The 16484-nt window shown below is 45.7% G+C and overlaps 1 protein-coding gene across 1 annotated transcript in view; it reads left to right on the top strand.

The window, feature by feature from the left end:
- Positions 1 to 15950, top strand: part of GAL3ST2 (galactose-3-O-sulfotransferase 2) — a 32273-nt gene extending 16323 nt beyond the window's left edge. Inside the window, exons 4-6 of the mRNA XM_043993308.1 lie at positions 6226 to 6312; positions 8066 to 8324; positions 14178 to 15950. Coding sequence (XP_043849243.1) covers positions 6226 to 6312; positions 8066 to 8324; positions 14178 to 14987 — 1156 coding nt within the window. The 3' untranslated portion in view covers positions 14988 to 15950. The remainder of the gene's footprint in view (positions 1 to 6225; positions 6313 to 8065; positions 8325 to 14177) is intronic.
- The last annotated feature ends 534 nt before the right edge of the window (positions 15951 to 16484 follow it).

Below are 16484 nucleotides of genomic sequence, written 5' to 3'. Positions count from 1 at the left end.
CTCTTTAAGTGAAACAGAATTGCAGTAGCTCAAAAGAAATACGAGATGTACAAATTTAGACATTTCCACCCCAAATGTTCATCTGGACTACTTATGTCCGATCTGTGGTAGATCTTCTGAGCTTCTATTTGTCTGATCAACCACATTCACACACACTGCACTTGACCCCAACATAGTTATGTCATTTTGGACCTCTTCAAGTACAAAGGAGAATATCTGACTGATGATCTTGTCTCCCTTATTTTTTCTCTGTCCAATAAAATCATTATGGCTATAGGTGGGTCACCTTTGCAACAATGTAATGATAACAACAGTAGATACAGAGGGTCATGAATGAGAAAGGAAGATGCCAAAAGCAGCACTGGCAGCTCAAGAACCAAGAGGGATAATTCTCTTATTTTAGTAATTTGGGGCCATTTTCTGTAACATGCCCTAGAATTCAGAGCCTGGGTCAAGGGGCACTTCCTTCTATCTTAGCCATTTACGCCTGAAGCTTGGGGAGGCTGGGTCCTGGGAAATGGAGAAGAGCACCCTCGTGAGCTAATGAATGATGGATAACTATGATGTCTTGCTTCCTGGGAGCTTTCTGAAAGCCTGGTGGAGGCTTCTGTGGCCTCTGCTCCAACACCTCATGTCACCTGGAAAAAGTACTTGCTTATGTACATGTGTATGTTAACATATACATAATATATACACATATTTGTATATATGATCACAGAACTACAGATTTATAGTTTTAAAGGATTACTGAAGCCATCGAGCCCAAACCTGCTTCCCCCGCCCCCTGCCATTTTATAAATGAGGTATGGAGAGGTTACCTACAGTAGGTTAGGTAGTAAATGGCAGAAATAAGATTGGAACTCAGCTCCTCTGACTCTTTCTATAATATTATGCATCCACGAGGGTCTCACCCCAGCTCATTCTCAGTTGTCCCTGATGGGCAAAGCAGTACAATGTAGCAGCCCTTTGCACTCCTGGCCATATCCAGATTACAGGAAATATGGGAGGTAAGTGTATGTGTGTGTGTGCGAAATGTGTGGTGTGTGTGTGATATATGTGTATGGTGTGTATATATCTGTGTGTGCTTTGTATATGTGGTGTATGTACGAGCATGCGTGTGTGCTTTGTGTATGTGTGTGCGGTATATATGTGTATGTGTGTCTGTGAAGTATGTGGTGCGTGTGATGTATGTGTATGGTGTGTATATATCTGTGTGTGCTTTGTGTACATGCATGTGTGCGCGAGCATGTGTGTGCGCTTTGTGTATGTGTGTGTGGTATGTATGTGTATGTGTGTGCCTGTGAATTATGTGGTATATGTGTGATGTATGTGTATGGTATGTATATATCTGTGTGCGCTTTGTGTATGTGTGTATGGTATGTATGTGTATGTATGTGTATGTGTGTGTATGTGTGTGGTGTGTATGTATGTGTGTGTGGTCAAGCAACTGTAGTCATTAAGAGCAGCACTGTTTTACTTATAGTGTATTTTCTGTTTCCTCCAACTTAGTACCTTTAGTTCATGCCTTTAAAATAATTGTTTCTCTCTAATGCCTCCCCTCCTCCCTCCATTGAACTCCCCCTACTAACAAAGACAATCTCAGTATAGCGGGGCTAGATTAGAGCATTTCTCTGGAACCCTCTTTTGGGAGACATGTATTTTAACCCTTTATTGAAGGACAGACACGTTGTGATGATACGGAAACTCCTTAATGGTGTTTCTGGTGACTGGGAGCAACTGAGTCAGGGGGACCTCACCTTTCCCCACAGAAGTCTATGAGAGTAATAGACATCTTTCCTTTTGAGTTGTTGCTTTGCTCATGAGCTTGAGAATTAGGTAATTCTTGAGTCAATGCTGGCTACTCAACAGGAGATGCTTCCTGCAGTTGCACTTCTGGGAGGGGAAGATGACCACATGGATAGGCTCCTCTTGCTTCTGAAGGGTCTAGAGACCTGTGTCTGGCTGCCCAGGGGAGCTGGGCTTGGCTTCCTTGCCTGACTGCCCAGGAGAGCTGGGCTTGGCTGCTGCTCTGAAAGTATGAAGCTCAGGTGAATGTGAACTCTGGGTTCGTCCATTTTCTTTCCCTCTCAGGGGCATATAATGGGTGGGATCGGTTATTTTATGTTTTAAGCATCTGTTAATGTGTGCATATGAGTCTTTTGCATTTTGGACATTTCTTTTGTGGTGGAGGAAATAAATAACTGTCCTATACCTAATATTTATTTTTCCCCTTGAATACCTTTCCTGAAAAGGTATTCAATTCCTTTTGAGGAGATCCTGGGCATGAACTAAAATGAAAACTTGCGTTTAAGAGATTTTCCTCTAATTTCTCCTCTGGGGTGGGAACATTACAAATCAGCAAGATAGGCCTGATACCTTCTTATTGTGGTCAGGCTGCTCTTGGGATGAATCTGGGACCTTTGCAAATGCAGAGCAGAACCCTGCTGGGAAAGGGCTCTCCCTGGGCTATTGGTAAAATCCTGGGACCTCGTTTGTGATTGAGATGTTATCTACAGCCCAGGGGGCCCTCTCCTCCCAAAGCAGACTTGGGAACCTGACCTCTAAAAGAAAGCAATTACTCTTTTCTCAAGCAATTACTCTTAAACAAAGCTTGATTTTGGCTAATGTGAATGATGTGTATGATGCCCATCCATAGAAGGGATGGACAGGGTCACTTCTTGAAAATGGCTCAGAATGTGAAGTAGTAGATATCAAGTCTGGGACTGATCATATCTACTACAAAGGAAATGCTTAACACAACGGAGTCAAGCACATCGAGAAGAAAAGCATAGTGCTATAACACATTACTTTTCTTATATTCTCCCCGGGGGTAAAGACTTCTGGGGGACTTGTGGGACTGCTGAACAGATACTTCCCTTTAACCTGTGACCCAGGCTTTTTTGGGCAGCTCCTAAGTTGGAATCTCCTGACAGTCCACAGCCTGGCTTGGGCTTTCTTACCCATTTCATCTGTGTGAAACTCCTCATGATGACCATCTTCTCTTCTGAGAAGTTATTGTTGGCCAACCAGGACCTGGAACAAGACTCTCCTGATCTCTTTAATTTACAAAGTCACCATCAAGATGAAGATCATCCACACTCAGGAGAAGAAACACAAAGCAGGGGACTTGAGATCCAGTCTTGGACTCATCTGCAGCATGTGTTCTTGCTGATATGTTTGTGTAGTCACCATAGATGGTGTTGAGGGGAAGGGGAAGGCAGAGGGATCCCTTCCCCTCCTCCTTTTCGGAAATCCAAGGTAGAGTTGTCAGAGTCCCAAGTTATCTGTTTGAAAAAGAGGAAGAGTGGAAATCATTTTTCCTTTTTTTCACTTACTGGGTAGGCGACTTCGTGGCTCCATTGTCATAGTTTCCAGTGATGGCATCACTCAAGAGCCTCTGGTCTACATGTTCTGTAGTAAAGGTCTTGACCATGGACCCAACACCATGCATTCCTGGGATGGCCTCCATCTTCCCCAGGTGCTAGTCCTTTAGAGCTGAGGCAGGGCTCTCCCCATGGGGCCCAAATGTTTGCTAGAACAAAGGCAGGAAATCTACTTTGAGCCAAATGCATGTAGAGAAAATCCATGCCAGAGGTCACATAGTTGTGAGAGTATTTAGGGATCAATTCACAAGTTATTTGAAGGGCAGGAGGAGATACCAAAGATGTAGAAAAAGTCTTGGATTTATTAGTATTCCCAAAAGACCACAGACTCCCCAACTATTCCCTACCTATATGACTAATTTCCATTTAATTTTTTTTTTTTGCAGGGCAGTGAGGGTTAAGTGACTTGCCCAGGGTCACACAGCTAGTAAGTGTCAAGTGTCTGAGGCCGGATTTAAACTCAGGTCCTCCTGAATATAGGGCCGGTGCTTTATCCACTGTGCCACCTCGCTGCCCCTGACTATTTTTCATTTAGACAAATTATTTATGAGAATCATCTACATATAAATTGAAGGCATCTTTGATGAAGGAAAGAGGGAAGAAAGGCAGCAAGCATTTATTAAATACTTACATGTTTGAATAGAGTGCCAAGTTTGGAGTCAGGAAGACTCATCTTTGTGAGCTCAGATCTGGCCTCCAATACTTCCTAGACATCTTGGGCCATCACTTAACTCTGCTTGCCTCAGTTCCTCATCTGTAAAATAAGCTGGAGAAGGAAATGGCAAAACTCTCCAGTGTTTTTGCCATGAAAACCCCAAATAGGTCCTGAAGAATTGGACAAACAGCACCAATATTCCAGGCACCATGCTAAGTGCTTTACAAAGATCCCATTTGAGAGGTAGGTGCTATTATTATCACTATCTAACATTTGAGGAAACTGAGGCAAATTGATTAAATGACCTTCCCAGGATCCCCCAGGTCATAAGTGTCCAAATGTGTGGATATGAAATCAGGCCAAGTGCACCATGTAGCTGACTCCAGAAGAAGCTGTTGCTACAGAGACCTTCTGTAGTGGATCTGATCTTGACCATCTCACAGTGGACCAAATGTTGTAGAGAATTCGAGACCCTCCTGGGCTTATTGTTTGTTGATTATAGAAAAAACACCTGTTTTGTAAAACAAAAAAGGCCTCTTCCCAAAGAAACATCTTCAAAAGCATTGGAGATTGTAAGAGAAAACAACAGCAATAATGCTGACAGGAAGCTGAATTCCCAGTCTTCTCTCCCCCTCTGCCTCCAGGGACTCATTCCTCTGGATAGTATTGTGAGGCAGGCAAGGGGAGGGAGCATGGGAGGTTCGTGGTAGGTGAGAAGGTTGGTGGATTGATCAGGGAATCACAAGAGATGTCAAGCTGGGGCTTGGAGAGGCAAAAGGACTTGACTGAACATGGATTGGGGGGTTCAGCTGAGGTCTTCTGCTTCTAAGTCCATAGACCTCCCATGACGCTGTATTTCCTTGTTCTAGTTTAATGAAGGAGGAGAATAGCAAGTATCTCTTATGTTTGTCCAGCATCTTTCACTAAGGAGACAGCCTAGTGGTTAGAGCCAATTTGCCCAGTCTCCAACCCCCCAGAGCTACAGGACCAGGATTTCCTGCTGGAAAGGTTGTGCAACCCTAATCTGGATGGCATCACAAAGAAGGCTTGTAAAAACTTCCTGGTGGGCTTCAAGAACGGGTTGGACAACTCTTTCTGGGATGAATGGGAGGTATTCTGCCCGCATGGGGGATGGGCCTTGAGGGGCCCCTTCCAACCTGGGCTTTCTGTGTACATAGGAGTTCTGTTTCAACCACTCCATCTTACGCATAAGGAAGGACATTGCCTCCATCTTGCTTGAGGTGCTTGCCGTGGTTGAAGTGGTGAAGGTCACTGAGGCATGGCCTTTTGGCCATGATCAAATTAGGGGCTTGGGCTAGAGCAGCGGGAAGTTTTATAGTGAAAGGACCTGGTTTGAATCCCACTTCTCCAGTTACTAGTGGGGCGACCTTGGGCCGATTGCTTCGCTCCTTATCTGAGGAATGAAGGGGTTTTGTCTTAGCAGATGGTGATTTTGAATGACAGGGATCGAGGTTAGCCAGAGCATCCTCTTTTTTTTTTTTTTTTTTTTTTTTTTTTTAGTGAGGCAATTGGGGTTAAGTGACTTGCCCAGGGTCACACAGCTAATAAGTGTTAAGTGTCTGAGGCCGGATTTGAACTCAGGTACTCCTGACTCCAGGGCTGGTGCTCTATCCACTGCGCCATCTAGCTGCCCCCAGCCAGAGCATCCTAAGGTCTAGAAGGTACCAGGTCTTGAGTGACCCTGACTCTAGTTCCTTGGTACTTGAGTTGCTTCTTTCTAGATTCCTGCAGTATCTTAGACTATGGACTAAGTGTTCAGGATACCAAGAAAGGCAAAACCATGGCTTCTCCCCTCCAGGTGTCCACATTCTAGTGGGGGAGACTACACACAGATAATTGTGTATATGCAGATACAGACACTGCGAATGGGAGGTAATCTCCAAGAAGGCTTTAGCAGCTGGGGCGGAGGTGGGGAGGAGAGGCATGGGAAAAGCCTCCCACACAAGGAGCTGAGTGCTGAGGGAAGCAGAGGGAGGAAACTTTGGCTCACCCAGGTATGTACAAAACACTAGGTGGACGGAAGGAGACCTTTGGACATGATCAAGGATCTGGCCTTGAAGGGAGTGAGGGATTTCAAGAGGCAGAGGAGGAGCTGGGGGGCCTAGGGAACCCCTAGACCCTGAATGCTGTGAGGGCATCATCTCACCCCATCTGGTATCATTTCAGGTACTTCCGTGTCATCATCATCCTCTTGGTGCTTCTGACCCTTCTCTTGGGAAGCTTTCTCAGCACGCAAGTCAGCTTGCTCGTCCCGTAAGTTGGTTGTTGATACAGGGGTGCTCTTTGGGGGCTTGACACACAGGGCTGTTGGCTTATCTCAGCCCCCTGGCTTGCATGGGAGGCAAGGGGATGGGGGGAAGAGTGCTTGCTCTTTTTAGAGTTAGAGGACCTGTGTATGGGCCCTCGATCTGGTCTTTACTTACTATATATGACCTTGGGCAAACTCCCTTACCTCTCCGGTCCTCAGTTTTTTAATTGGTAAGACAAAGGGGTTGTTTTAGTCTTTTCATTTGTGTCCAACTCTCTGCAACCCCATTTGGGGTTTTCTTGGCAGAATGACTGGAGGAAACTGAGGCAAGCAGGGTTAAGTGACTTGCCCAGGGTCACACATCTATGAAATATCCAAGGCTGGATTTGAACTCCCATCTTCCTGACTCCAGGGTACTCTGTTCACTACATCACCGAGCTGCCCAAAATTGACCTAATTCTGGCTCCAAATGAATAGACTCCTTTGAGCAGAAGTAGCCTTGTTGAGTCAGCAGGGTCAGCCTGGGGTAGCAGGGGCACTGCCAGTCTGGCAAGAGTTTTATCAGTAGACAGATGGATGCCTCAGGTATGTAGGTTCCTCGTGAGTCAGAGGCACAGAGTTAGGCTGTTTAGGAAAGAGGGGACTGCATGGAGGGAAGCAAAAGGACCATGATGCTATTAGAAGGTGGTGGTGGATTTAGAGAAGAGAAAGTGACAGATTGCTTGATTGAGAACACATGGTAAATGTTTGAGTGCCCCTTCCCCAAACCATTTCTCCCCCTGAACTCCTAGCCCTTGGCACCTCATGCTTATTCCCTTGCTCAGAAATAGCACCACGTTATCTGTGAAGAAGTCACTGTATGACTGTCTAAGCACTGAGATCAGTTTTGGTCCTTCAGTGACTGCCTGGTACTAAGCAAGGGCCAAAATGTTGCTCACTCCAGACCCTTTTTGCTGAGGAAATTCTTGGAACTGAGCCAGTCAGGCTGGTTCTTCAACAAAATCTGCCAACTGAAAAACATTTATTAGGCACTTACTGTCTGCCGGGCATCATGCTAAGTGCTGAGCAAAACCACAAAGCCCAGTCCCTGCCCTCTAATTGGAGAGACAGCTTGAAGCCATCCCAGCTTGGTAGGACCTAGGAGAGCCCTGGCTTGTTTGATTCAGCCTTCAAAGACCCAGAATCACCTTCACACTACCACTATGAGGAATCAGGGGCCAGGGTGATAGAAGTGGACAGACCACAGAGGGGAGGAGTATCTCCGAGGTTGGCATAGAGCCAGGAACAGAGTTAAGTGCTTAATAAATACGTGTTAGCTAGCTGACTGACAAAAGGTGGCCTGAGAGAATAGGAGGGTGAAGGAGGAGAAAATAAGGGTGAAGACTAGGTTTAATGTGAGTGAAGATGTGGGAAGGTTGGAAGGCTAGAGAAAGGCAGTTCCAGCCATATGGAGCTAGACTCCAAGACTTGACAACTGATCAGCTCTGTGGGATGAGGAAGAATGGAGAATCTAGGATTCCTAGGTTGCAAAGGGAGAGACTAGAAGGATGTTGAGTTCCATTTTGGACATGTTGAGCTTGGGATGACTCCAGGACATCCAGGAAGAGATAGACAGCAGGCAGTGGGTGCTGTGGGCTTGGAGCTCAGGGCAGGGATGGGCTCAGCCAATTTTTTCTTTCATTCATAGTGAACAAGAGGGCTTTATTGATAACAGCATTAGAGGCTGATGGAAGATATCTTCCACTCTTCTCTCCCCAGCCTCTTCAGTAGCCAGGAATCCTTCCCTCCTGTGACCAACATCATGTTCCTCAAGACTCACAAGACCGCCAGCAGCACCGTTATGAACATCCTCTACCGGTTCACAGAGAAGCGGAACCTCACGGTGGCCCTCCCTGCAGGGCATCTTTTCCACCTGGGCTACCCTTGGTACTTTCTGACCAAGTATGTGGAGGGATTCAAAGCCTTGAATGGGACCTTCAACATCATGTGCAATCACCTGAGATTTAACCCCACAGAGGTAAGGTTCCTGGCCCGTGTCACCCTCACCCTGGCAGATGCTTCCCTCAAGCTGGTGACCAACGAGCATGGGTGTGGCAATTGGTTGGAGAGTGGATAGAGAAGGGAGAGAGTGGAGGCAGAGAGCTGAGTAGGAGGCTTTTGTGCTGGTCAGTCTAGTAACAGTAGGAAGCTGAAGTAAGTCAGGCTAATGAGTGAGAATGCTTTTGGGGCTGATCTGATGACGTGGTACTGAAAGCCTCATTCTTTGTCAAAATGGTAGGTTGGGGAAAGGACAGATCAGAGTGATGCCACATCAGTTGGAAGGGAAGGCTTCCTAGGGAGGCATCTGATGGTGAGGATGAGTGATGCAGAGTGGAAGGGCACCTTAGAGGAATAGTATCATACATCTCAGAGTCCAATCCTCATCTTACAGATGAGAGAACTGAGGCTCAGAAACATGGTTTTACAGCTAGTGTCTGAGTCAGGATTTGAACTCAGGCCTTCCTGACTCCAAGTTCAACATCTGATCCACTGCCTCAAATCATGAGCCTTGAGCTCATTCCTTATGAGACTATGTCAGAGAGAGATCATTGCAGACATGAGAAACAGTCAGTGAAAATTTTCAGCCCAGACTCTCATTCCATTTTGGGATAACAAATGTTGGGATGTACCTGTTTACTTCCCTCAGTGTTGTAATTTCTTTTATTTGTCCTGAAGCTACCACATTCATGCCTTTGTAGCTGTCTGTCTTCCAACTTTAACATTCTGAAATGTGGTGAACAAATCTTTGTTCATCCCACCCAGTTTTCAAGTCTTTATACCTTTCAGCTTTCTCTCACCCATTTTTCACCTTTAATAATTTAGTTGCATTTCCCTGGACCTTTTCTCAGTTCTTGTATGTCTTTTTTTTTTTTTTTTTTGGCGGGGCAATGAGGGTTAAGTGACTTGTCCAGGGTCACACAGCTAATAAGTGTGAAGTGTCTGAAGCTGGATTTGAACTCAGGTCCTCCTGAATCCAGGGCCGGTGCTTTATCCACTGCACCACCTAGCTGCCCCTTGTTCTTGTATATCTTTCTTGAGGTGTGGTGGTCAGAACTATATGAGCTCAAAATGAGCTTTAAAACTATATTATGAGATCATGTCCCATTATTCCCCATTAGAATTGAGGGCAGGAGCTGTTTCGCTTTTGTCTTTGTGACTCTAGAACCCAGCACTGTGCCTGATAAATAGTAGGAGCTTACAAATAAACCATGTATTGGTTGATAGGCTGATTGATAGACCACAGAAGGAAAGACTTAGGGGGACCCTATAGCTTTCCGTGGAGGCCCATGTGGTCTTTCTCATCCAAGTGTGAGCTTCTTGAGGACAAGGGCCCTGGTTTGGTCTTCCTTTGTACCCCCGGAGCTTAGCCGAGTAAGTGGCACCCAGTAGGTGCTTCATAAATGTTGACTGATTGATTTCTATAGGTTGTGGCCCCCACAACTTCCTCCGTGGGGTTTCAGGCCATCCTGACTCAGCCTTGTGTTCCTCTTCTCCCTCCTAAATTTTCCCAGGGCTGCTGCCCTGGTGCCGCTGATATAATTGTGGTTCAGAACCCAGAAGGGGGTTTGGCTGAAGAGATGACCAGGGAAGGAAGTGAATCAGGGCATGGGTGGGCCCCGCGTGTTGGGGATGAGTAAATGAGGACATCAAATCACTGCTTAGGGCACAGGCCTGGGGAGAAAGAGAAGGCTGCATCCTCTGGGGTATCTGCAGAAGACGAGAAGGGCTATGACCCCAAGGAACTGAAAGCATGTAAGACAACCAGTGCCCAAGGAATAGATAGACTCACCAGCTCATTGTCAGGGTGTGGCCAGCCCAGGTGACGTGGCAGCTAGAGTGTCGGATTTGGGGACAGCAAGTTCTGAGGTCACAAGTCAGCACAGACACTGACTACCTGTGTGACCCTGGGCAAGTCATTTAAGCTTTGCCTGCCTCGGTTTCCTCCTCTGTAAAATGCAAGGAATGATTGCGCCCTCCTCACAGGGTTGTTGTGAAGATCAAATGTGATAACATAACAAATGTTCATTGATTGACTGATTATCAGTCCCTAAAACTACCTCCCTTGAGCTTTGGGCCACCCCTCATTTCCTTCTTTGTCCCTCCTGGAGGAGGGAGCTTTGTTACCTGAAAGTGGCTTTATAAATGTTAGCTATTGTTGTTATCTGTTCCTTCTAATGGATCACATTGGCCTGGCTTATCTTCCTGTCTTCAAGGCTATAACCCCCATTGGGATGGGGAAAGGGGCTGGACCTGTGATTTCATTGGCATAGGGAACTCCCAGGTGAGGAAAAACCCTCTACCAAAGCAGGCTGGAATCTTCTGTGCCACTTATAGTCTCAGAGAGTTTTTTAGCCACTGAGGAGTGATGTGACTTGCTCAGGGTCACACAGCCAGTCAGGGGCAGGACTTGAACCCAGGTCTTCCTGGCTTTGAGGGCAGTTCTCTCTCTTATACTACACTGGTTCTGTCAGACCTTCTGCTAAATTCCTGCTTTCATTCTGAGAGATACTGTGCTCATTTGGAGAATAGAGAGGAATGATGAGCCCTTCCCCCAGGAAATGATCTCCTGACCCAGGGAGCCAGTAATTTGTCTGGGTATTGAGGAGTTAAGTGATGAGGGTCACACCCTTGGTGGGAGCTGGATGCTGCCTCTCAGCTGTCCTTTTCTTCTATGAAGCTCAAGTTGTCTCTGTAGCTTCTGTTTACTGATCTTCGATCCACTCTCTGAATCTACCTCTTCTGTGTGATAAATCTTGAAAATATTTGAAGACGGGTTTCTCTATCTATCTTCCCACCTGTTGGTTAAACATTCCTGCTTCCTTCAGTTGATCCTAGTGTGGCCTGATTTCAAGCCCTTCTAGAATCCTGGCCTCTCTCCTCTGGCCTACTGCCAGCTCTTTTATGATTCAGGTGTCTGTCTGAGGGAGCAACTTTCCAGTCACCTTTCATCAACACCTTACAGGGTCAGAAGTACCTTGAACACACAGTCATAAGAGTAGCCATTTTCCATTTCCTGTAAGTTAAACTTCTTGTTCCATGCTCTGTGAATGGAAATTACCCGGAAGGAGTTCCTTTCCTGGAGCTCAGGGCACACAGGTTATGATCTTGTGGGCACCCTCCATTTTTTAGGAAGGCTATTGTTTTTTTCTTTCCATTCCATGAATAGTCTTTCCTTATTTTTCTACTTTCCTACCTCTAGCACTTCAAAGAAGGTCTTGTTTGTCAATCTGACTAAGGAGATGCTTCGGACAACAGTTCCATTCCATCTAGTTCCTGGAGTCAGAAAGATCTCAATTCAAATCCAGCCTTGGACGCTTATTAGTTGTGTGTCCCTGGGCAAGTCACTTACCCTGCGTGTCTCACCTGTAAGATGGTGATAATAGCACTTCCCTTCCAGGGTTGTTGTGAGCACCAAATGAAATCCTGTTTACAAAGTGTTCTGCAAACCTATCACACTGTATAGATGCTTGCTATGATTATTATTAGTCTAGGGGGCAGCTAGGTGGCACAGTAGATAAAGCACCGGCCCTGGATTCAGGAGGACCTGAGTTCAAATCCAGCCTCAGACACTTGACACTTACTAGCTGTATGACCCTGGGCAAGTCACTTAACTCCCATTGCCCCATTTAAAAAAACCAGATTATTATTAGCCTACCAATCACTTAAGTGCCTTTTATGTTCCAGGCACTGCTAGGTGCTGGGGATAAAAAGAGTAAAATGAGACAAGCCCTGCCCATAAGGAGCTTCCACTCTGATGGGGGAATGTGGCATATAGAGTGACAAGTCAATCTAAGCTGTCTACACAATCATTTTGCTGCAGGAGTTGGGGAGAGCAGTCTGGGGATCCCTTTACATGCCTTTTCCATTTAAGCTTCAAAGCCATGTTGTGGGGTAGGTTCCATTTGAAAGATGATGAAACGGGACCTCTGAGGTGAAGTTAGAGAGGTAGTGTGGTGCAATGGAAAGATTGCTCGCTGCTGGGTCAAGGGATCTGAGTGCAAACTCTGTCTTGGTGCTTACCAGATATATTATTCTTTAGGATGGGCTGGATTCTGGGAATGAGATCCAGCTGCATGCCTGAGGTGGGAGCCACAGTGATGTTGCTGCTGCCTTTTGAATATCTTCCTTCTTTCCTTTTTTTTTTTTTTGAGGGGCAATGAAGTACTTGCCCAGGGCCACACAGCTAGTAAGTGTCAAGTGTCTGAGGCCGAATTTGAACTCAGGTCCTCCTGAATCCAGGGCTGGTGCTTTATCTACTGGGCCACCTAGCTGCTCCCCTCACTTCTGAATCTGTTACTTGGACCCGGGCAGCAGATGACAAAGTTTCCAGTTCTCTTCTATTCCTCTTTACAGTGTCCCAATATGGGTCTGGGCATACCCTTATATGAGTTTGGGATATTCCCTTGCTCTAGTGCACAGCTTCTCCCTGGCTAGCATGGGGCACGCTTCTGGCCCAACCCCATCACCAGTGATTGCAGTCCTTCCTCTCTGACTCCTCTGACTTTTCCTGGATTTTCCAATAAGTATTTGATCAGGTGCATTTTCTTTCTTTCATTCATTCTTTCTTTCTTTTTCTTTTTTTGTGTGTGAGGCAATTGGGGTTAAGTGACTTGTCCAGGGTCACACAGCTATTGAGTGTCAAGTGTCTGAGGCCAGATTTGAACTCAGGTCTTCCTGAATCTAGGGCCAGTGCTCTATCAACTGTACCATCTAGCTGCCCCTGGTGCATTTTCTAGATGTGTTTAGGAGAGTTTTGTGGAGAAATCACTTGAGGAGGAGATGGAAAGACTTGGAAAATCCACTATGGGATAGTGGGATAGTGAATCAATTTTTGTGCAATTGTGTCCAATCTATGTGGCCTCATGGCACTTTCTTGGCAAAGACACTGGGGTGGCTCTCCATTTCCTTCTCCAATGGATTAAGGCAAACAGAGGTTAAGTGACTTGCTCAGAGTCACACAGGTAGTCTGAGGTGGGATTTGAACTCAGGTCTTCTGACCCTAGGCCCAACGCTCTATCTACTGAGCCACTTAGATGCCTCAATCAATTGGGGGGGGGTAAAAGGATTATCAAGGATTATCCATTTGAAATTATATAACACAAGTCAGCACAGCTTTGTAACTTCCTCTAGCTTCATTTAACACCAGATGAGTAGAACTAAAGGAGGCAGATAGTGAGCATAACCTAGGGTTGGGGTTTGGCAAGGCAAGATTGATGCTAGGACAAGGGGGAAGGAATTGGATGGATTTGGAGGGATTCACCAAGGGCTGAGAATAGGGAGGAGAAGAGAGGGTAGCAAGTGCAAGGGGCTTGGTCTGGGAAAGAACTGAGGTTGGGAAGGCCAGGGATATTTGGAGGAGGTAGGGTTCAGTCTCGCTTTTCTTGGTTTATTCTTTCAGTTCATATAATTTCAATCATAATGTATTTTGTTTTGGTTTTGCTGGGCAATGAGGATTAAGTGACTTGCCCAAGGTCACACAGCTAGTAAGTGTCAAGTGTCTGAGATCGGATTTGAACTCAGGTCCTCCTGAATTCAGGGCTGGTCCTTTATCCATCCTTCATAATGTATATGATAGCAAGAACATATCTCCTCATCAGCCCCTTGCACAGACCCCTGTGGGGAGGGGGGTTTGACATCCAGATAGTGGCTGCAGTCCCCAGATGGTGATGTCCTCCCAGATGGTGCTTGGCACTTTGCTCACCATCTCTCAGCCTGGGTTAGGTTTCCTCTGCCCTGAGATCTGAGCCAGGGTCTTTTCATGCTCAGAGTCTCCCTTCAGGGCATCAGCCAGGTCTGCTAATGATCTTTTCTCTATTCCCCCCCACCAAAGGTACAGAAAGTCATGCCAAACAACACTTTCTACTTTTCCATTTTGAGAAACCCAATTTCCCAGCTGGAGTCCTCTTTCATGTATTACAAGACTTACACACCAGCTTTTCGGAAGACAAAGAGTCTGAATGAGTTTTTGGCATCTCCACTGAGGTACTACAATAAAAGTCTATCTATAAAAAATGTATATGCCAAGAATAACATGTGGTTTGACTTTGGCTATGATAACAACAGAGGGGGCCAGGGTTACGTGCAGGCTGTCATTGGGGAGATCCAACGTCAGTTCCAGCTGATCCTGATTTCTGATTATTTTGATGAGTCCATGGTGCTCCTGAGAAACATGCTGCATTGGGACCTGGATGATGTGGTCTATTTCAAGCTGAACTCACGGAGTGAGAATACGATTCAGAACCTCACCAAGGAGAACCAGGAGAAAGTCAAGGAGTGGTGTGCTTTGGACTGGGCACTCTACCAGCATTTCAACAGGACCTTCTGGCAGAAGATCTGGGAGGTTGTCGGGCAGGAGAAGCTGCTGAAGGAGGTGGCTCTCTTGAGGGAAAGGCAGCGAGAGCTCATGGACATCTGTATCCAGGATGGGAAGCCCAAGAATAAGACGCAAATCAAAGACATGAACCTCAGGCCCTACCAGTCTGGGGAGGCCAACATCCTGGGCTACAATCTCAAACAACAGTTAGACAATGAGACCATGACTATGTGTCAGAGGATGGTGATGCCTGAGATCCAGTACATGGCCCACTTGTATTCTCAGAGGTTCCCCACAAACCCCCCGAAGAAGATCAGGCTGCAGTGATGGTGGAATGATTGTCTCCAACTGGAAGCTCAATGCTTAGGGGCTGAGTGCCCTGTCAGATGGTGACCTCCAGATTCCTGAAGGCTCATCTAGATCTGGTGTGGCTAGTAGAGAATAGGCTTCAAGAAAGAGGGGGTACTGGGGACACTTTGGTCTAAAGAATCTCTGGGAGGTATGGGCAATTCTTAACTCAGTACCTAGTTTTATTTAAAAAAAAAATCTACTGTGGAATGTTGCCTTAAGATAACAGGATTATTTTTCTTTGAGGGTGTGGGAGTGCATAGAGGGGGTTGTATTGGAGAAGAGGGAAAAGGAGGTTCTGTTTCACAGGTCACTGATCTCATGGCCTTCTCCTCCCAGTTGAACTTCTGCATGGGAGCATCCAAGTACAAAATTCTAGGAGATATTTCCAGGATGGTTACAGGTAGTGAGGGAGTATCATTAAATCCCAAAGATGAATATTCCCTAGCTAACATGGAAGCATCAGTTTGATAGATTCGATGATGGAATTTTAAGTCTGATTGATTGTTTCCTACCAATGCAGATCCGCCATTATTCTGAAATTCAGTCTTAGAAAGCTGCCTGGGGCATTGAGAGGTTAGGTGATTGGCTCAGGGTCCTACAGCCAAGATGTGTCAGAGTCAGAACTTGAACTCATGTTTTTCTGGACCTTAGGCCAACTTTCTATGCACAACATCACACTGATTACTTAGAGGCTGGAAAATATAGATATGGTAACTTACTGCATAAGACATGTCCAGTTGAAAAGGATTGTTAGCTCCAGGGATTTTAGTTAGTCATTCACTCAGTCAGCAAGCATGTAGTGAGTGCTTACTATGTGCCAAGAACTGTGGGGATAGGAAGAAAGGCAACAATATGGTCTTGGGTCTTAAGGAACTCATGTTCTAATGGATTCTAATGTTATGAGAAGCAATGTTTTAATTTAAAGAATAAATGGTTAAACCTTGGACATTTGAACCTTGGTCTTCATTTCACAAACACTGTTTGAAATAATCACAATAAATAGGACAGTCTTTGTTCCTAATCATTCCAGTGCCCAAATTTCTGCCAATTATCATTTCTGTGTTTGTAGGATAAAACAATCATTGAGGCTCATTAATAATGGTCTGTTTTGCGATGTCCTCAATACCTTTGGAATCAAGGCAGGTTTAAATTGTGGTCAGTGTAGCTCATAAAACCACCCTGAATCTCAGGGTGAGAAGTAGGTTCTCAGAAGCTGCTGATTTCAATATATATCTGAGAGGAAATCCTTTCTGCAACACCCCAACAAATGGTCATTCAGTCTTTGTTTTGAACACCTTGAGTAATGGGGAACTCACTCCATATCAAGGTAATGTTCAATCGGTGTAATTAAGTATTGAGTTTTTCCTTCTATCAAGTTAAAAATATGTCTCTTTGGTACTTCTATGCCCTGGCAGCAGTCCTCCCTTATGGGGCCAAGACAAACAAATCTAATCCATCTTCCGCGTGATAGCC

This window comes from Dromiciops gliroides, chromosome 3 (assembly GCF_019393635.1).
Source record: "Dromiciops gliroides isolate mDroGli1 chromosome 3, mDroGli1.pri, whole genome shotgun sequence".
NCBI classification, from domain to species: domain Eukaryota; kingdom Metazoa; phylum Chordata; class Mammalia; order Microbiotheria; family Microbiotheriidae; genus Dromiciops; species Dromiciops gliroides.
This window is presented reverse-complemented; position numbering and strand designations above follow the sequence as displayed.